Below are 22,175 nucleotides of genomic sequence, written 5' to 3'. Positions count from 1 at the left end.
GGGGGAGATGGAAAAAATGGGTGAAGGAGAATGGGAGATACAGGCTTCTAGTTATGGAATGGATAAATCACAAAAGGTATAGCATAACGAACAGAGTCAATATAATAGCATTGTATCATGACAGTAGCTACACGTGTGGTAGCACAGCATTACGTATAACCTTGTCAAATTGCTATGTTACACCAGAAACTAATATAACATTGTGTATCAACTACACTTCAATTAAAAATATATATATATATATGTGTTATACCTAAATATCAAATCATTATGTCATATACCTGGAACTACTATGATGGTGTATATCAACTATATCTCAGTTAAAATATATATATATAACATCTTCAGACATATAAAGCTGTATGCATTCATCACCAAAAGACCTGTATTACAAGAAATATTAATGGCAAATCAGACAAAAGAAAAATTACATCAAAAGAATACATGCGTAATTGAACCATCAAAAGGGGGAAGTACAGAAAATATTTGAAGAAATAATGGAAGGACTAGAAATTATAACCACATGGGTAAATACATATGATTACTTTCTTATTATTGCAATCTTTTTTGAAAAGAATTTATTTGAGGGCACTCCGGGCTCAGTGGTTTAGCGCCTGCCTTTGGCCCAGGGCGTGATCCTGGAGTCCTGGGATCGAGTCCCACATCGGGCTCCCTGCATGGGGCCAGCTTCTCCCTCTGCCTGTGTCTCTGCCTCTCTCTTTCTCTCTCTCTGTCTCTCATGAATAAATACATAAAATCTTAAAAAAAAAAAAAAAAGAATTTGAGAGAGAGAGCAAGTGCGAGCACAAGCAGGGAGAGCGACAGATGGAGAGGGAGAAGTAAGCTCCCTGCTGAGGAGGGATCCCTGATGTGGGCTCTATCCCAGGACCCTGGGTTGGTGACCTGAGCTAAAGGCAGCCGCTTAATTGAGCCACTCAGGTGCCCCTATTTAAGTCTCTTTAAAAGACAAATGAGATTTCCAGGTTTTGGTCAGCATTTAAGAAGCCTGAAAGTTGCCACTTCACCCTACGAGGTAAAAAAAAAACCCGAAAAGCTAAAAAATCAACAACTTTTCCTAGATCCATAAAAGAGAGGTCACAGAGCAAACAACTGCTCCCTGCACCCAAAATTGGATAACAGGCTAATACAGAAAAATCACAACTTACCGGAGCAGAAACTGAACTGAAAACCTCCACAAGAACGGACGCCAGGGTAGGTAAACTTGAACTGCAATTGAAGAATTACTGGAGGCTTGGTGTGAGCAAGCCCAAAAAAGATAAAAAGCTTCAGAGGGGCACAGTCACACTTCTGAGAGTTTTACTTCTAGGAGTTCACGGGGTCCTCACAAAATCCCTTTGTGCTTCTGGCGGGGTTTGGAAGAAGGGAACCATTTAGAAACACACCAGGGCATTTTGTTCTTAAAAAGTTCTGCCTTCGGGATCCCTGGGTGGCTCGGCAGTTTGGCGCCTGCCTTTGGCCCAGGGCGCTATCCTGGAGTCCCGGGATCGAGTCCCGCGTTGGACTCTCGGCATGGAGCCTGCCTCTCCCTCCTCTTGTATCTCTGCCTCTTTCTCTCTATCATAATAAGTAAATAAATAAATCTTAAAAAAAAAAAAGTTCTGCCTTCAGGGGAAACTAGTTAACCAGAGCCTAACCTACTGGGGCTTATCAGAGCCCAATTGATCTGGGGGTAGAGAAACCCTCAGCTCCAGCTGGCTCTAGCCTTTTTAGAGGAAAAAAGGGAAATACCCAACTCATGCCCACTATAATCATCCTGTCCCACTTATGGGGGGGGTGAGGACTGAGAACAGGTGAAGTTCACAGTCCAGAAGCAAAAGCTAACTGGAGCCTGAGACCTAATCATAGGACTACAAAACACTTGCCTGCACCCACAGCTTACCACCACATTCCTAAAACCTATTTACAGCACTTTTACCCAGTACATCATGTTCATCTTTCAACCAAAAATTAGAAAACATACTAAAAGAAAAAACACACAGTTTGAAAAAAACAGAGCATTAGAACCAGACTCCGCTATGGCAGGGATATTGAATTAGCAGACTGGGATATAAAATAACTATCATTAATATGCTAAGGGCTTGGGCAGCCCCAGTGGCCCAGCGGTTTAGCGCCCCCTTCAGCTCCGGGGTGTGATCCTGGAGACCTGGGATCGAGTCCCATGTTGTGCTCCCTGCATGGGGCCTGCTTCTCCCTCTACCTGTGTCTCTGCCTCTCTCTCTTATCTCTCATGAATAAATAAATAAAATCTTTAAAAAAAAATATGCTAAGGGCTCTAATGGATAGATAGCATCAAGAACATATAGGAAATGCAGGCAGAGAAACTGAAATTGTAAGAACCAAAAAGAAATATTAGAGATTAAAAACAGGGTAACAGAAATGAGGAATGTCTTTGATGGTCTCATCAGTAGATCGCACGCAACTGAGGAAAAAAAAATCTCTGAGCTTAAGGATATGTCAATAGACATTCCAAAACTGAAAAGACAAAAAGACTGAAAAATAAAAAGCCCCAGGATATCTAAGAACCCTGGGACAACTACAATAGGTGTAACATATCTGTAATGGGAATTACCAAAAAGAGAAGACAGAAAGAAAAAGAGGAATATTAGAAGCAACAATGCTTAAAAACATCCCCAAATTAATGTCAGACACCAAACCAAGGATCCAAGCAGCTCTGAGAATAGCAACCAGGATAAAAGCCAAAAAACTACACATAGGCATATTATTTTCAAACTATAGACAAACATAAAAGTTCATAAAAGGAGTCAGAGGAGAAAAAACACCTATAGAGGAGCAAAGATGAAAATTATATTCAACCTCTCAGAAACTATATGAGCAAGAAGAGAGTAGAGTGAAATATTTATGGTTGAGAAAAAAAAAACAACAACCTAGAGTTCTGTGTACCTTGAGAAATTATTCTTGCAATGTGAAGTAGCAATAAACACTTTCTCAGACAATCAAAAATTGAGGGAATTTGTTACAAGTCAACCTATCTTGTAAGAAATGTTAAAAGTTCTTTAGAAAGAGGGGCACCTGGGTGGCTCAGCGGTTGAGTGTCTGCCTTTGGCTCAGGGCGTGATCCTGGAGTCTCAGAGATGGAGTCCCACATCGGGCTCCCTGCACGGAGCCTGCTTCTCCCTCTGCCTGCGTCTCTGCCTCTCTCTCTCTGTATCTCTCATGAATAAATAAATAAAATCTTTTAAAAAAAGTTCTTTAGAAAGAAGGAATATTATATAGGTCAGAAAGTCCGATCTAAAGGAAGAGCCCTGGGCAGCCCCGGTGGTGCAGCGGTTTAGCGCCACCTGCAGCCCAGGGCGTGATCCTGGAGACCCGGGATCGAGTCCCACGTCAGGCTCTCTGTGTGGTGCCTGCTTCTCCCTCTGCCTGTGTCTCTACCTCACTCTCTCTCTCTCTCTGTCTCTATGAATAAATAAAATAAAATCTTTAAAAAAATAAATAAATAAAAAATAAAGGAAGAGCCCTGAAGAAGGGCTAGTAAAATAAAAATTTTTATTTTTCTTCTTCTTAATTGATTTAATAGATAACAATTTATTCAAAATAATAACAGCAACAATGTATTTGTGTATGTTGATGTCTTATAGGCTTATCTATGCAAAATGAATGAACTACCACTAATACACGAGATGGAAAGGAAGAATTAGGCTTACTTTGTCACTGTTAAGGTACTTGCTTGCACTACCCTATAAATATCCATAAGTGTATGTTGCAGACTCTAGGGCAACCAATAAAAAAAGTTAAAAAAAAAAGAGGCATAATTGATTTGCCAACAAAGGAGAGAAAATGGAATCATATAAGGTGCTCAATTAAAACCACACAGGACAGAAAAATATGGAAGACAATAACAGGAACAAAGGCAACAAACAGAAAAGATTAGCAAATATAGTAGATAGTAATGCAATTATATTGATAATCACTTTGGGTTTTAAGATTTTATTTATTTATTCATGAGAGACACACACAGAGAGAAGCAGAGACACAGGCAGAGGGAGAAGCAGGCTCCACGTGGGACTTGATCCCAGGACTCCAGGATCACGCCCTGGGCCGAAGGCAGGTGCTAAACCGCTGAGCCACCCAAGGATCCCCTTGATAATCACTTTGAACATCAATGGTCTAAATATATGAATTAGAAGGCAGAGACTGTCAGAGGAGATTGAAAAACAACATTCAGCTGTATGTTATCTATAAGAAATCTTATAGAGATAAAATAAAGACATATAAGATTAAAAGTAAAGAGATGAAGAAAGATATACCATGCAAATACAAAGTAAAAGAAAGCAGGAGTAGCTATATTAATTTCAGACAGAGCAGACTTCAAAGCAAGAGAAGTTATCAGGATCAGAGAGAGGCATTATGTAATGAGAAAGGGGTCAACACTCCAAGAAGACATAACAACCCTAAATGTGTATGGGCCTCAGAATATGTGAAGCAAAAATTGATATAACAGCAAAGAGAGGGGCACCTGGGTGGTTGAGTCAGTTAAGCATCTGTATTCCGCTCAGGTCACTATTCCAGGGTCCTGGGATCAGGCCCTGCATCAGGTTCCCTGGTCAGTAGGAGTCTGCTTCTCCCTCTGCCACTCCCTCTGTTTGTGTTCTCTTGCTCTGTCAAATAAATAAATCAAATCTTAAAAAAAAAAAAAAAAAAAAAGAAACTACAAAGAGAAATAGTTGTATCCTATTGCAGCCTTCAACACCCCAGTAGAGAAATGGACAGATCCAGCAGGAAGAAAATCAGTTACGGTCAGAATTGAACTCAACACTACCATCAATCTACTGGATATGATGAACATCTACAGACTACTTCATCTAATATCAGCAGATTACATTCTTCTCAAATTTACATGAAACATTCACCAAGAGAGACAACATTCTGAGCCATAAAACGAACTTTAACACATTTAAAAGAACAGGTATCATAAATGGCTGCTATTTAGATCACAATGGAGGTAAACTAGAAATTCATAACAGAAAGAAGACTGGAAAAATCACAAAATACCTGGACATCAAGCAACACACTTCTAAACAACACATGGGTCAAAGAAGAAATCTCAAGAGAAATTTAAAAATACTTTGAACTTTGGTGTTTGTTTTTTTTTTTTTTACTTTGAACTTTAAATGAAAATGAAAGCACAACTTCTCAAAATTTGTGGGATGCAGCAGAAATAGTGCTTACAGCAAAATTTATAGCATTGAATGCATGTATTAGAAATGAAATACCTAATATCAATCATCTAAGCTGCTACCTTCGGTAAAAAAGGAAAAGAAGAGCAAAATGAATCCAAAGTAAATGAAAGAAGAGAAATAATAACAATTAGAGCAGAAATCAATAAAACAAAAAACAGTAAGTCAATAAAGTCAACAAAACCAAAAGCTGTTTCTTTAAAAAGAATAAAAATCAATAAGCCTCTAGCCAGACTAAAGGAGAAAAAAGACACCAATTACTAATATAAAAAATGAAAGAGAGGCTATCACTGCTGATTCCCTAGACATTAGAAGGATAATAATGAAATATTATGAACTTTATGTCCATATATTTGATAACCAGGATGAAATGGACTAATTCCTTGAAAGATACTGTCAGAATTCACAGATGAAGAAACAATCTAAATAGGTCTATATCTATCAAAGACATTTAATCAATAATTAGTAACTCCCAAAACAGAAAGGACCAGGCTTACTTGAGTTTACCAGTGAATTCTACCAAACATTTAAATAAAAAACTTTTCCAATTCTCTACAATCTCTTCTAGAACACAGAAGTAGAGGGACTATTTCCTAACTCAGTCTTTCAGGGCAGCATTTCCCTAGTGCCAAAATCTGACAGAGACACTCTTTTTTTTTTTTTTTTTTGACAGAGACACTCTAAGAAAAATAGAGATCAGTATCTCTTATGAACTTAGATGCAAAAAATCCTCAACAAAATATTGGCAGATTGAATCCAATAATGTATGAAAAGAATTAAGCACCACACCTAAGTGGGATTTATCCAAGGTATGCAAGGCTGTTTCAATATTTGAAAATCAATTACTGGAATGCCTGGGTGGCTCAGCGATTGGGTGCCTGCCTTCAGGCCAGGTTGTGATCCTGGGATCTGGAATCGAGTCCCGCATCAGGCTCCCCTGTGAGGAGTCTTCCTCTCTTAGTCTGTTTCTGTCATGAATAAATAAATAAATCTTAAAAAAAAAAAAGGAAAAGAAAAGAAAATCAGTTACTGTAATGCATCATATCAGCAGGCTAATGAAGGAAAATCATGGGATTTTTTAAAGAGAAGCAGAAAAAGCATTTCACAAAATCTGACACTGATTCATGATTAAAAATTCCCAGCAAACTAGAAACAGAGTAACTTTCTCAACTTGATAAAGAACACGTACTGAAAATCCTGGCAGCTAACATCATATTTATTAGTGAGAAACTCGCTTTCCCACTAAGATCAGGAACAAGGCAAGGGTGTCCCCTTTCATCACTGCTTTTTTTTTTTTTTTTTTTTAATTTTTATTCATTTATGATAGTCACAGAGAGAGAGAGAGGCAGAGACACAGGCAGAGGGAGAAGCAGGCTCCATGCACCGGGAGCCCGACGTGGGAATCGATCCCGGGTCTCCAGGATCGTGCCCTGGGCCAAAGGCAGGCGCCAAACCGCTGCGCCACCCAGGGATCCCCATCACTACTTTTCAATATCATACTAGAAGTCCCAGCTAACACAATAAAAAAAGAAAATAGAAATCACAGAGATCGGGAAGAAAGAAACAAAACTGTATTTATTGGGGTGCTTGGATGGCTCAGTGGTTGAGCATCTGCCTTCGCTCAGGTCGTGATCCCAGGGTCCTGGGATCAAGTCCCACATCAGACTCCCAGCAGGAAGCCTGTTTCTTTCTCTGCCTATGTCTCTGCCTTTCTCTGTGTCTTTCAGGAATAAATAAAATCTTTTATTTTAATTTTTTTAAGTAAAACTATTTATTTGCAGATAACATGATCATCTATGTAGAAAATCTGAAAGAATCTACATATAAAACTTCTAGAACTAATAAGTGATTATGGCAAGACTGCATGATACAAATACGTGGAAGTAAGCTGCTCTCTTATACATAAGCAGTGAAGAAATGGAATTTGAAATTAAAAACATATTACCATTTACATTAGCACCCCCCTCACACACAAAAAGGAATACTTGGGTATAAATCTCAGGACACCTGAGTGCCTCAGTGGTTGAGCATCTGCCTTTGGCTCAGGGCATAATCCCGGAGTCTTGGGATCGAGTCCCACATCGGGCTTCCTGCATGGAGCCTGCTTCTCCCTCTGCCTGTGTCTCTGCTCTTTCTCTCTCTCTCTCTCTCTCTCTCTGTCTCTCATGAATAAACAAATAAAATCTTTAAAATAAATAAATAAATCTAACAAGGTATGTACAAAACCTATATGAAGAAAACTACAAAATTCTGATGCAAGATATCAAAGAACTAAATTAGTGGAGAGATAGATACTCCATATTCATAAATAGGAAGAATCAATATTGTCAAAACATTAGTTCTTCCCAACTTGATCTATAGTTTCATCCCATCTCAATCAAAATCCCAGCAAGTCATCTCATGGATGTTGACAAAAGGATTCTAAAGTTTATATGGAGAAGCAAAAGACCTAGAATAGCCAACTCAATATTGAAGGAGAATAAATTTGGAGGACTGACACTCTGACTTCAAGGCTCACTATAAAACTACAGTAATCAAGACAGTGTGGTATCATTGAAAGAACAGACTAATAGATTAATGGAACAGAATAGAGAGCCCACAAATAGACCACATAAATATGGAGAGTCAACCGATCTTTGTCAAGGGAGCAAAGATAATATAGATCTTTAACAAATAGAACAAAAACAGTCTTTCAACAAATGGTACTGGAACAACCGGACATCCACATGTGTGCGTATGTGCACACACACAATCTAGACACAGATCTTGCCACCCTTCACAAAAATTAACTCAGAGTAGATAATAGACCTAAGTGTAAAATACAAAACTACAGAAGTCCTAAAACACGGGACAAAACCGAGATGACTTTGGGAATGGTGATGACTTTTTTTTTTTTTTTTTTTGGTGATGACTTTTTTTTTTTTTTTTTTTTTTTTTGGTGATGACTTTTTAAATACAACACCAAAAGCACAATCCATGAAAGAAACCATTGATATGCTGGATAAAATTAAAAATCTACTCAGTGAGAGACAATGTTAAGAAAAAGAAGATAAGCCACAGACCGGAAATATTTGCAAGATACGTCTGATAAGGGACTCCTGAAACTAGACAATAAAAAAACAACCTGATTTAAAGACAGATAAAAGATGTGCAAACAGACATCTCACCAAAGATAAGCAGGTGAAAAGATGTTCACCATCCTTTGTTATCAGGGAAATGCAAATTAACACAACAATGAGCTACCATTATACACCTATTAGAATGGCCAAAATCCAAAATACTGACAACATCAAGTGCTGTAGAGCAATAGAAACTTTCACTCGTTGTCAGGAATGCCAAATTGTACGACCTCTTTGGAAGACATTTTGGTGGTTTCTTACAAAACTAAACATATCCTTACCAGGAAATTCATTCAAGAAGAAATCATGCTCCTTGGTATTTACCCAAAGGGGCTAAAAATTCATACTCACATAAAAACCTGTGCATGGATGGATATACTTGGTTTTATCCATAACTGACAAAACTTGGAAGCCACCAAGATATCTTCAGTAGGTAAGTGGACAAAGTATGGAATGAATTAATATTCAACACCAAAAAAGAAGTGAGCTATCAAGCCATGAAAAGACATGGAGGAAACTTAAATGTGTATTACTAAGCGAAAGAAGACAATCTGAAAAAGCTACTTACTACAAGTGACGCTTGAACAACACAGGGATTGCAGTTGTTAAACATCCACATACAACTTTGATTCTGCTGCAAAAAGTTAATTACTAATGGCTTGTTGACAAGAAGCCTTAGTGATAACATAAACTATCAATACATATTATATACTGTATTATTACAGTAAACTAGAGAAAAGATGTTACTTTAAAAATCATAAGGATAAAAAAAAATCATAAGGAGGGGTGCCTGGCTGACTCAGAAGCACCAGGGATGCTTGACCTTAGGATCATGAGTTCTAGCCCCAGGTGGGATATAGATATTTCTTAAATAAATCTTTAAAAAAAGGAAAGAGAGGGGCACCCGGGTAGCTCAGCGGTTTAGTGCTGCCTTCAGCCCAGGGCGTGATCCTGGAGACCCAGGATTGAGTCCCACGTTGGGCTCCCTGCGTGGGGCTTGCTTCTCCCCCTGCCTGTGTCTCTGCCTCTCTCTGTGTGTGTCTCTCATAAACAAATAAAAAAATATATATATATATATTTTTAAAAAAGGATAGAGGGGCTCCTGGGTGGCTCAGATGGTTGAGAGTCTGGCTTCAGCTCAGGTCACGATCCCGGAGTCCTGGGACCGAGCCCCACGTCGGGCTCCCTGCTCAGTGGGGAGTCTGCTTCTCCCTCTCCCTCTGCTCTCACGTTCTCTCTCGGTATCTCCGTGTCTCAAGTGAATAAATATTTTAAAAATTTAAAAAAATTAAAAAGAAAATCATGAAAAAATCCATTTACAGTACTGAAAAAAAAAACAAAAAAACCCATGTATAAGTGGACCCCTACCGTTCAAACCTGCTATTTGAGTCAATTATATAGGACATCCTGCAAAAGGAAAAACGATGGAAACGGTAAAAAAGATGAGCCGTTGCTAGAGATGCGGCGAGAGAGAGGGATGGAGACAGCACAGCTTTTCAGGGCAGGGAAAGTCTTCCGCGTAGCCCAACCACCGCGCTGTGTACCCGTTACCCAGGTACCTGTTACCGTTACTACGTACCTGTTACTACGCCGCGTCTGTTAAAACCCATAGGAGGTACACCACCACGAGGGAACCAGACTGCGAACCACGAACTCTGGGGGATGATGTTTCAATACGCGCTCCCTGGTGGTAACGAAGGCTCCCCTCCGGGGAAAGTATGTTGCCCCTGGGCGCGCGGGGAATACGGCTTACGGGGCGGGGGGTGGGGTATATGGGAACTCTGTACCTTCCTCCTACAACCTCTAGAAGAAAACACAGCAGAAACCCCTTGCGACCTGGCGTCTGCCGGAGTTCCAGGACCAAAAGCGGGAACCGGCTCAGGCCACCTGACCCACCGCACCGCCAGCCCGGCTCCTCCGGTTCCACCTGGGCGGGAGGCGCAGCCCTGGCCCCGCCCCGGAAGTCCTCGGGCCCCGCCCCCGGCCCCGCCCCCTCGCGTCCCGCGGCACCAGGCGGAGCGCGCGCCCGCCCGCCCCTCCACCCGGAAGAGCCGCCTGAGCGGCGAAGTTGAGGCGGCGCGCGGCTCGGCGTCCGTCGGGGGCGCGGGCCCGGCCGAGGAGCCGGCGCGGCGCCTAGTTCGCTCGGGCGCGAGGCGGCCCCGTCGGAGCCTGCGCGCCCCCGCGGCCCGCCCCGCCCCCCGCGGCCTCCGGGAGCCCCCCGGCGCCAGGCCCGAGCCCTGGGCGCCCGTCGGCCTCGGGCGCGCCGTGTTCCCGGTGCCCGCCGACACTGCGTCTCCGCCAGTAAGTGACAGCCGCGGCCCCGAGTCGGCGTCCCCGCCGTTCCGTCCCTCCCGCAGCCGGTCCCCAGTGTCGCCCGCATCTGGGTAGTTCCCAAACTCCTCAACTCGGGGGTGGCTGGGGCGGCCGCGCTGCCCGTCAGGGCCCTGCCGGGGGCCGGCCGGGCGGGGGCCGCGTCCTCCGAGGACGAGCCGGCTCCGTCCGCCGAGCGCCCGCGGGGAGCCGGGCGGGCGGGCGGGCTGGCGGGAAGGCGGCGCGCGAGAGACGCGGGCCGCCGGCGAGGGGGCGGGCCTCGGGCCGCGGGGAGCGGCAGGGGGCGTGGCCCGGGGGCTGCGGCGGGCGCCCGGCGGGGGGCGCCTCGGGGCCCGGTGGGCGCCTCAGGTGGCCCAGAAGCCGCAGCCGCTCGCTCGTCCTCGCGGTTCCGCCTCGGACGCTCCACGAGTGAAAGGACGGGGAGCTTCAGAGCAGTTGTACGACCGTAGGGGGCGTGTTCGTGGGGCGAGGAGCTGCGTAGAGGCAGTCGAGCACTTCTACACAGATTTTTGAAAGGGAATCTTTTTTTTTTTTTTAAAGCTTCCATTTCAGAAAACACCAGGCGAATTTAATCTGGCTTTAGCTTGAGCCACGAATTCTGCAGCCACCACCCCCTCCCCCTTTTCTGCCCTATGTGGAACTGTCTTTTAAGTTGCTAAACTTGGAACTCCCGAATTTAATATGCATTTATAGAACCTTCGAGAGTCTCTTGTAGCAGCAACTCTTGGGAGTCCGGTTAGGTTTTCTTTTTCTAATATTTAATTTATTTATTAGAGACACACAGAGAGAGGCAGAGGGAGAAGCAGGCTCCATGCAGGGAGCTGGACGTGAGACTCGATCCTGAGACTCCAGGATCACGCGCTGGGCCCAAGGCAGGCGCCAAACCGCTGAGCCACCCAGGGATTCCCCTGATTACTTATTTCTAAGTGGTTTTTCTGCTCTACGCTTGGCTGGATTTATGTTATCTAATCAGAACAATTTACTTATCAATGCAGTGGCCGCAATTTGCTCTCTCTCACTTCTCCCGGTATACACATACCGGTCTGTCAGGCTCACACTGGCATCCTGTAACTGTGAGACTTCTTGGTCTATGATACATACCCCCCTTTACTCCTTCCACATCTTCTCCAATAGTTGGTTCCCAGAAAAGGCAAAATATTGCTAATAAGTAGCCTTTGTAACATGTAGTTAGGATGCGGAAATGTGAACTTTGTCTTTTATCACCCGTTTGTTGAACTGAATACCAAACTGTTGGTTGAATGAAGTAAGTCAAAATAAATAAGTCAAAGTACGTTTGTCCTCCAGTTTCTGTTTCCAACCCAAATAAGAGTTTCTTAGATGATTGATTTCAGCAGTTTATTTGGAACTGCCCATTGCCACGTCTGGGATTGTCAGTCCACTTAAATTTAATCCTTCTCTCCTTTGTGCTCCTATTCATATTGCATTTTTACCACTGTTAGGGCACTGTTTCATTGCATCTGGCCCTTGGTTTTTCTCTGAGGCTATTAAGGATATTTTATTGTGCTTTTTATTTCCCAACATAGTACCCAGAACATGACTGATATCTGTCTGTGTACATGAAAGTAGAATGAAGCTCGGCCTTTTTAATCTGTAGGTGCAAATTTAAAAATACACACATATATATATTACTAGGGGAATGAGAGGAGAATACAATATAATATGTTTACTTTCAGGCAGCCCCCGGTGGCTTAGCACCGCCTTCCGCCCAGGGCATGGTCCTGGAGATCTAGGATCGAGTCCCACGTCGGGCTCCCTGCATGGAGCCTGTTTCTCCCTGAGTCTGTGTCTCTGCCTCTCTCTCTCTGTGTCTCTCATGAATAAATAAATTTTAAAAAATAATAAAAATAAAATAAAAAATGTTTACTTTCAATTCTAGTTATCATTTATTTCCTTTCCTTCAGTTTAATTATCTAGTTTATACTCTTTGACAGCTGTTTTTGCTAAGGCCAATAGGTTTCCTAGGTTACATAGAGAAAATGGGAAGCAAATTCACCTCAAAATGTAAATTTCAGAAGCAATTTGTTAGCTATTCAAGTCAGAACTGGCTATCCATGTATGTTCCATTTATGTAGCAGAAAACACATGAATATGTGTGATGAGCGAGAGTCAAAGAGAGAGGGGAAGATACGTTCTTTGGATAAAACCTAGAATCTGGACACATGCAAAGAAGTCTACTGGAAGAAACTTTAGCCAAAAGACTGCTGTTTAAGATTTTACACTTGAGAGCAAATGTGTATATAGAGTGTGGTTAAAGAAAAGAGAAGGGCCTTTTACATAACATATCATAGGGTTAATGAGGAAGTTTGGGGAAGAGATATGGAAAAGGCATTGATTGGACCATGTGGATTTCACTGATCAGTACCAACATAATTCTTTGGTTTGACTTCCCTTTCTTAAAAAATACATTTACTAAGTGATTATAACAAGTAATGCAGATCTAATTAAGAGTTCAATTCAGATAATATTTTCAGTTTATGGTGGGACCCCTAACAATTTACAGTCAGACTTTTTTTTTTAACTTGTGTCTGAGTCTGCTATATCAAAAGTATACGACCAATCTTTTTTGTTAATTTTTGTCTAAGTCTGCAATATCGGAGATATAATATGGTCTTTTTCTTTAGTCACCTAGATTCAAGATGAATAGTGATCAAGTCACACTGGTTGGTCAAGTGTTTGAGTCCTATGTTTCGGAATACCATAAGAATGATATTCTTCTAATCTTGAAGGAAAGAGATGAAGATGCTCATTACCCAGTTGTGGTTAATGCCATGACCCTTTTTGAGACCAACATGGAAATTGGGGAATATTTCAATGCATTCCCGAATGAAGTACTAACAGTGTTTGATAGTGCTCTGCGAAGATCAGCCTTGACAATTCTCCAGTCCCTTTCTCAGCCTGAGGGTGCCTCTATGAAGCAGAATCTTCATGCCCGGATATCAGGTGAATCACTTAAGGATTTTACTGCCACTTACTCTCCAGGAATGTTTGAAGAGATTCTAACACACTGAATTCAGAGCACTAAGAAATAATTGATATTTATACTTAAAAATATATCTACTATATAGTTGATGGTCACTTTTAGAGCAAAGTAATGGTTTTAAACTGTTTCCTCTGGACGTTTGGAAGGCTGGGATACTAGCCATTCCATCTGAGGGGAAAGAGAATGTAGGTGACAGTATGTTAATATGCACATATACACACATGGGTATGTGTGTATAAAATTGTAATTCAGAAGTTTTTGAACTAACAAAAAAATTGATACCACAAAGAACTTGAAAAGTGGTAGATTCTACCCTGTAATCTTCAAAACTATTTTAGGGAATTTATTATTTTTATATATCAAGTTTAGCATTATGCTGGCCACCTATTAGGCACTCAATTTTTGTTGAATGAATGACAGAGTAAGTACCTTAATTTTTAGATGCTCCAGTGGAGCAGTCAGCTTGTAGCAAAGCTCTATCTTTGAATTACTGCAGATTAAGTTGGAGAACACATGTATCATTTTGTTTAAAAATATAGTACATGTCAAAAAAATATATAGTACATTTCAGAAAGGTGGGGATTTGTAATCAACAAAAATGCTTTTTATGATTCCAAAAAGATGAATCAGTATAGTACAACTCTTTGGGGGACCAATTAAGATCCCTCAAAAGACCATACATTTGATTTCATTGAAAAAGTATTTTATCTAGAATAAAATTATGAATATTATAAATCTTTAAGCGACAGGACACTAGATCATCTCTTGGTAGGATCAAGAATAAATGTTTCCTTATAATAATGTTGCAAAAATGTTGTTAAAAGAGGGTTTAGTTAATGTTATTGAAATGGCACTTAGGGATGGTTTTAGGCTGTCCTTATCCTTATGTTTAGATATTTTTCAATGTTCAATTTAAATACCAAAATTTTGCCTGCCTAGGTGACCCTATTGGTTTTGGGTAAATTTAGCCTATTTTTCCCCCAATTCTTCTCTGAAAAAGTAAATTACAAATTATGTTACTACCATGGTATATTCATCCTACAAACATATTATGTCAAATATTTAACAATTGGTGTATGTATGCCCAAAGATACATGGCCTGTTGTATATTAAACTTAATCATGAAGGAGCTTAGTGGCAGCTTTTATGTTATATGATTTGTGCCTCACTCAGGATATGTGCTAGCAGAACAGGGAATGAATTCTAGCAGATTCACTGGAGATTTCAAGAAGAGAGGGTAAGGCAAGGATAGAGGTGTCCCAGGCAGAATGAACCAGGGATGGAAATAGTCTGGTTTTAGTTATATTGCACCTTCATCGTGGACTCCAGGCAAGGCATTCAATTATGAAAACATAGGTTGCCTCTGTGATTCAGGCTCCTTAGGAACCTAAGACATTTTCCAGTTGTCTTTCTACGATATACATTGCTCTTTGTTTTCTTGGATTTTTATTAGATTAAAGTTTACTTACCTTTTCCGTGGTTTTGATGAAAGGGGTTCTAATACCCAGATAGCATCAAACTAAATGAGAAGGAAAAAATAGCATTCATGTGTTCTCAAACATTAATGGCAATCAGAATCAACTGTAAGTCTTGTTAAAACACTGACAGGCCCCACCCACAAGAGATTGTAATTGTGAAGTTCTGGCATGGGGCCCAATAATTTGCATTTCTAACAGCTTCCAGGTGATGCTGATGCTGCTGTTCCAGGAACTACATGCTGAAAACCAGGGGCCTAAAATCATTGATAAGGACATATCACTAGCATAGATATGGACAGATCACAGACTATTTCCAAAATTTCTTTTTGTTCTTGATCATTGAATGAATCAGGGAATGGTAAAGGTTTTTGTGTTCACTAATGGTGGCTTAGCACCTGATGTCCGCCACACTCCACTACCACCACCCCTTCACTGGTATAGTTGAAGAACATACTTAGTAACATAGATAGTAAGACAGAAAGATTAACATACACTGACATTTCCATCAAAACATTGTCTCTTAGTATCTTTTTAGTATTAAAATTTTGATTGTTATATGGTCCGTTTTGCTAACATTTTGTTGCCTTTATCTTTATATTTTGTTTATCTAAAAATCATAATGTTCTGAAATTAAAAGAATCTGATGACCCAGAAATATACTCACCTTTATTATCTTTTTCTTAAAATAATACAGTTACTTTACAAAATAATCACTTACCTAAAAAAAAACAAAAACAAAAACAAAATAATCACTTAATCTGTCATATGTTAGACACATTTGCTCAAAAAAAAAAAAAAAAAAAGCAAATTTCTCCTAACAGGCACTATGTACATGATTCAGTAAAATGTAAATTGCTCTTTTGTTTCCAGTGCAAGAACATTAAAAGTGATATATTGCCCTGTATTGTAAAAGTAGAGAGGATAATTGGAAGCAGATTTTCTTAGAAAATTTGGTTGTAATCTTTACATAGTTTTTCCTTCAAAGACATTGTAATTGTGTTAGACGTAGGACCGTTGCTGGGGGTGAGCAGCAAGGAGTTCATTCATCCTGGCTACACTTCTAGAATAACACAGAAAGGGTTGGTGAGCATATGTGAGACCCTTGGAACTGAGTCCTACCTTCCTCCACCTCCCACCTGCCTTCTTCGCAAGTGTGTAATATCTCTCTAGCACATCTCCTTATGTTGACTGAAATAAAACCAGTTTGTGTAGACTTGTCATGACCCAGCTTGCATCGGCCAGGGTTATCATTTGCAAGGAATGGATGGGTGTCTCTGGAACCTTCGTTTTTACTCTGGCAGTAGATTTCTCTAGACATAAAAGGCATTATTTATACAATGGCATATTCATTTGACCATTTTGCTTGCTTACTCCATTTGTTTTGTTGTGGGTGCTAGCCTGGGCTTGGGGAAATTTTCTTGTAGAAAGGAAAACTCGAATGTACTTTCCTGGCTGAGTGAACTGGAGAGAGTTTGCCAGACCAAGTAAAGTGCCTAAGGAAAGGTACGGAGGTGTAAAGTCCCTCTCTGCACAGAAAAACCAAGCATTTTGTTCTGGACTGGGAAATTTGAGGCCACATTTGCTAAAGGTGAGGCTAGAGAGAGAGGAAAGCCCATTCCCCTGTCTCATTTATTCATTAATTTTCTCCTTATGGTAAAGTACTTATTAAAGCACTGAGCTAGGCAGAGAGAGGCATAAAAAGGATCTCAAGAAGGGAGTCTCCTACCCACATATCAAGGGTTCAAGGAACAATGCAAAGCAATATGTGATTAAGGCCTTAAATGAGCAGTACAGTCAGTAGGTGATTATGAAAGTCACTGTCATGCTAAAGCATTTGGAGGAAGCCTTGTAGAATGTGAGCTAAGACCAGGGATATGAATAGAGATATGAGAGATTAGGGCATTACTATTAAATTAGGGGAAGGGAGGAAGATTTAGTAACTGTTTCCACAATGTAAGTTTCTTCTGTTCTTGGAGTCATGCAAGCCAATAGAACTATGGGACTGAGTATTTAAATAAGTTCTTCAGGGTTTTTTGTTGAGAAGGTTATGGACCCTCTCCAGAAAGTACAGGTATGTGTATATACATAACCTTGTACCTGAATTTCAAGAGATTTAGAGCTTTCCTAAAGCTCAGCCATGTCCCATAATTAAAACCTTGATTTAGATGAGACATTACCCCGCATCCTAAGGTCAGTTAGGATGGAGTAAGTGACCAAGGTAGGGAGGTGGGTAAACTATGTGCTCTAAAGTCAGTCACCAATCAGGCCAAACCCCTAGGGGAGCATGGACTCTATGGGGCGGTGGTAGGTTAGACTGTGAATCCTTTTGGCAATTCTATCGGAATTTTCTCTTTCAGGTTTCTCCCATTTTGTAGAAGGAGAAAGATCTCTTTCAACCCTCAGGTCCCCCTTCATTCACTGTTCTTTTCATAAGTAAATGTTCTGACAGAGTATATCCAGTCTTCATGATAATCTCCTATTCATCCTTTCACGTCCACCATACTGAAACCACCCTTGCCATCATCACTAGTGACAGCCTCATGGCCAAACTGAGGGTCACTTTTCAGTATTTCACTTCATTTCCCTGCTGAGTTTGATACTATTGACTCCTCCCACCTTATAAAATTCCAGCGTTGGCCCCACAGACAGCACTCTCTTGCTCTTTCCTCCCTTTCTGGCTGTGGCTTCTCTCCCTCTTAGGCGCCTCTTCCTTTACTTGACCTGTAGGTGGTAGGTAGGTCCTTAGGATTCAGATGTGGTCACATTCTCCTGGATCCTACACTCTCATAGGGTGGTCTCTATCCCAAACCTGAGCTTCAGCTGCCACCTATGTAGAAACAAATGCCGACTCTATTTTTTTCCTTAATTTTAGCCAGAATCTGTCTCTTAAGCTCTGTATCCAAATATCACCATTCTTATCAAATGTCTCATACTAAATCTCTTCTTGCAAACTCAGTGATTGAAAAGTGTAATGATTTTACTCTCTGTGCCCCACTCCAACCGAAAGTGGTATTTCCTTTTTCTTTCAATAGGTATTTACTGATTGATTACTATGTAGCTTGCAGAATTTCTTGTTAATAGAACCAGAGAACTGAGAGTCACTCTAAATTTCACCCTCCTCTTCATCCCTTATCTCTAATTGATCTCGAAGCTAACACAGTATCCTTAATCTCTCATATCTATCCCCCCACTTTCTAGCCTTGCCTTTCATCTTTCTCTCAAGTATCTTCTAAAGCATGGTGCTTAGTCTAATAAGAGTGGTGAATAAAATCTACCTCAATCCTGATTCTCTGGAATTTATTTCTAGTGTGGAAGCATAATAAATTGCAGTAAGTGGGGGATACCTGGGGGGCTCAGTTGAGCATCTGCCTTCCGCTCAGGTCATGATCCCAGGGTCCTGGGGTCAGTCTCCCCCATTGAGCTCCTTGCTTAGCAGGGAGCCTCCTCTCCCTCTGCCGCTGCCTGCTGATGTTCCCCTGCTTATGCTTTCTCTCTGTTGAATAAATAAATATAATCTTTAAAAATAATAAATTGCAGTAAGTGGTATGAAGGAGAGGAACAGTTGTGTTAAAGCACATAAAAGAGAAAATTTAACCTGAAGTGGGTTAAGAAAAGATTTTATTAAGAAAATTATATTGAAGCTGATCTTTTAGGGAGGAAAAATGATAGTAATCATGTATTAAGAACTAATGTTTAGTGTTTGCTATAGGTAAGGTGCTATTCTAAGAAACTTTACATATATGAATTATTTTAATCCTATGACCTATGAGGTAGGTTTTATGGTTTTTGCCATTTTATAGAAGGAAAATATGAGAAGTTATAAGTTAACCAAGGTCACATAGCTAGTAAGTAATAGAGCTGTGACTCAAAGCTGGCTTTAGACTCTATCTTCTTAACCTCTATATTGTTTCTTTGTGTGGACATTTTTGAGGAGCAGGTCGGGAGGAGAGTGTTGAGGCAAAGGAGACAACTATATGTAAGTGAGTGAGTGATTAGAGTAGTTGGTATGAGAGGAAGGCCCTGTAGTCCAGTACAGAATTGGTGCCTTATTCTTAGATCTGTAGGCAGCAATGGAAGGATTATATGCAGAGGAGGTTTGAAGTTAGGCCTTTGTTACTTCTTTCTGGATTACTACAGAAGCAATGAAGGTAGGGGATTTTATTTTTCTATTCTAAAGTACTATGTACAATGAGATAATACCAAGTTAAAAATCGCTTTCTAGGAAAAAACTGCAATAAAATTACACTTACGACTGTTTTCAATGCAAAATTTATAAGCCAGAGATAGCGAACATCTATCTAAACAACTATGTGAGTTTTCATCAGTTACATAGGATTTCATCATATTAAATATCCAAAGACTGCTAAATTAACACTAGGCAGTCTATAGTTTTTATCTGCAGTTATGCAAGCCATCAGAGTAACGCAACACTTTCTACAACCTGCTTCTTGTGATTTTAGTTTTTCTTAAGTTCTAATATATTAATAATATAATTTAAACTGAACAATCACTTTGCATCTGAAACAGAACTAAAATGAGAGGAGTAGAAATTGGATGCAAAAATGATATTTTTTAGGGGCCTAGGAAGAGAGAATGGATACTGAAAAAAACCTAGACAGCTGTTAAAATAAGTTTTCTTAATCCTTTTTTTTTCCTATTCTTTTTACTTTGCTCATTTTTCTTAGGAGTACTTGTTGGTAGATTTTGTCTTTCTTCATGAAGGAATTTGGAGTAATAATCTTATTTCCCATTTGAATAATGCTATTTTTCCATCCTCTCTATACTTACATTAGAGAACACTTAGTGACTTTTTTTGCAAGTGCAAAAATAAAATTGTTTCAAAAAGTATATGTAATTATATGACTCAGTAATTCCACTCCTAGGTATATGCCCAAGAAAATTGAAAACAGATAATCCAACAAAAACTTGAACATGAATGTTTGTAGCAGCACTATAACAGCCAAAAAGTGTAAGCAATCCAAATGTTCATCAGTTGATGAATGAATAAAGAATATGTGGCATATCCATACCGTGGAATATTTAGCCTTAAAGAGTAATGAAGTATGGATACATGTAACGACATAGATGAATCTTGGAAACATTATGCTAAGTGAAGGAAGCCAGACACAAAAGGCCACTTACAGTATATGAAATGTCCAAAATAGATTTACCATAGAGATAGCAGCTTAGTGGTTGACCAAGGCTGGGAGTAAGGGAGTGGGGAGTGACCACTACCGAGTACAGGGTTTCTTTCTGAAGTGATAAAAATATTCTGAAATTAGTGGTGATGGTTGTATAGCCTTGTGAATATACTAATAACCACTGAATTATACGTGTTAAAAGAGGGAACTTATGGAATGCAAATTATAACTCAGTTTTGAAAATATATTCATGTGGGGAGCAAAAGAAAGGTAACAGAATCTCTAAAGCAGTGTTAAGGATTGCCATAATATACATTCCAGTTAAGACCCAATAAAAAGGCTTTCCATTTGGTCATTTCTTTCTTACCATTCTGTGATAGAAACTAAAACATAAGTAGTGTTGGGCATGAGAACAAGACCTGTCTTTAATGAGACGTTTTGGTTGCTGGTAAGGCTTTTACTCGATTGTATCAGTATAGTTCAACATTTAGCTACCCACAGCTGAATTAAGAGGTGCCTGAAATCAACAAGAAATTAATAGAATGGATATTTTTAATGGATAAAGTATCTAATCCAGGTCCAACCTGTCTATTCTTATGCATGTGATACCACACTTGTCAGCCCTGGGGTCAGCCTTGGATAGGAAAAGAAGTTATAGTGGCAAATAATCGGCAGTGCTTACCTTGTTAATACAATATACAGTATACAGAGAGAGTCTCAGCCATCAAAAGAAAATTTAAGTCTGTAGACTTGTAATCTGTAACACCAGATGTAGTCTCATGCCTTAAGCATACAGTTCATGTCACTGATTTGATTTTTTCCCCCTTTAGTTTCATAATTCACAAACTACCTTATTATTACTGTTATTTGGTTTTCAGAATAGATCTACCAATAGGAAGAAAATGTGCTGGCCATAGAAACTTAAAGTATAATTGTAACTATTATGGCTCTTTCTCAGAGCGTGGCAAATGTAGTAGATCCATCTTCCAGGTGCACCTTTACCAGATTTCAGAGCTGCTAAATTCTGAGGACAAGACAATGGACCACGGGTTCATTTGTTACAACCAGTGTAACAAATGCTGCTGCCTTATAAACCTGTTAGAAGGCAGCCTTTGACCATCATAGGCAGCATTTCTGTACTCCAGTGATGCATGGTAGCCAAACATGAGAAGGTGGGGATTCCTTTTTTTTTTTTTTAAGATTTTATTTATTCATGAGAGAGATAGGTAGAGACATAGGCATAGGCAAAGGGAGAGGCAGGCTCCCTTGTGGGAGCCTGATACAGGCACTTGCAACTCCATCTCAGGATTTCAGGATCATGACCTGAGCCACCCAGGTGCCCCGAAAGTGGGCATTCCTACTAAGAATTTTCTTTGGTATTTTGTACCTTTTAAGAAGTTGCCTGTTTATTAATGGTGAAAAACATGTTTTTTAAGGGATAAAATGGTGCTGCTGTGGTTAAACCTCTAGGTAATTCAAGGCTTGGAAATAGATTTATGTATTAATGAATTCTGAACCTAAAAAAGGAATAGCCTTCTAGCACTGTGGGGCTCTGTCATTATGCTACCCTCCCTTTATCAGTTAGCTTTGTGGTTTATTCAGTCATCAGTTGATTTTATGTGTTGCATGTGGCAGTATGTTTTTTTGTTGAATGAGGTTACAATTACTGTAGATTCTATTCAGCCCTTTTAATGAAAATCAGTCCTTTTTTTTTTCTTTTAATCCTGGTTATTATTATGTCATCCGGATATGTACTTTTAAAAAGAGTCCACTGATCATCTTTATTTAAAAAATCCTTTTCTATTTTCTTAATTGAGTTTATCTGATTTCTTTTTTCTTAAGTCAAACTCAATTTTTTTTTTCCTGAAATTATACCTTCTCCGCCA

General features: G+C 40.0%; 1 protein-coding gene and 1 long non-coding RNA gene across 14 annotated transcripts in view; one reads left to right on the top strand and one right to left on the bottom strand.

Annotated features, from left to right (window-relative positions):
* The window catches only part of LOC111096168, a 66,452-nt gene extending 56,166 nt beyond the window's left edge, over positions 1 to 10,286 (bottom strand). Inside the window, exon 1 of the long non-coding RNA XR_005353833.1 lies at positions 9,918 to 10,286. This is a non-coding gene — a long non-coding RNA (uncharacterized LOC111096168). The remainder of the gene's footprint in view (positions 1 to 9,917) is intronic.
* MCM9 (minichromosome maintenance 9 homologous recombination repair factor) overlaps positions 10,037 to 22,175 on the top strand; it is a 115,965-nt gene continuing 103,826 nt past the window's right edge. For 8 of the 13 annotated variants that reach the window (XR_005353829.1, XR_005353830.1, XM_038526654.1 and 5 more), the window contains exons 1-2: positions 10,039 to 10,054; positions 13,312 to 13,630. Coding sequence is in view for 11 of the 13 variants with exons in the window: in XM_038526654.1 (XP_038382582.1) it covers positions 13,327 to 13,630 (304 nt within the window). In the remaining 2 variants the exon portion in view is untranslated. Of the gene's footprint in view, positions 10,055 to 10,512; positions 10,640 to 13,311; positions 13,631 to 22,175 lie in introns of those variants that run through there. The other 5 variants (XM_038526659.1, XM_038526658.1, XM_038526660.1 and 2 more) reach the window with 3 other exon arrangements.

Source organism: Canis lupus, chromosome 1 (assembly GCF_011100685.1).
Source record: "Canis lupus familiaris isolate Mischka breed German Shepherd chromosome 1, alternate assembly UU_Cfam_GSD_1.0, whole genome shotgun sequence".
Lineage (NCBI taxonomy): Eukaryota > Metazoa > Chordata > Mammalia > Carnivora > Canidae > Canis > Canis lupus.
The sequence above is the reverse complement of the archived record's forward strand: the minus strand, read 5'-3'. Positions and strand labels throughout refer to the sequence as shown.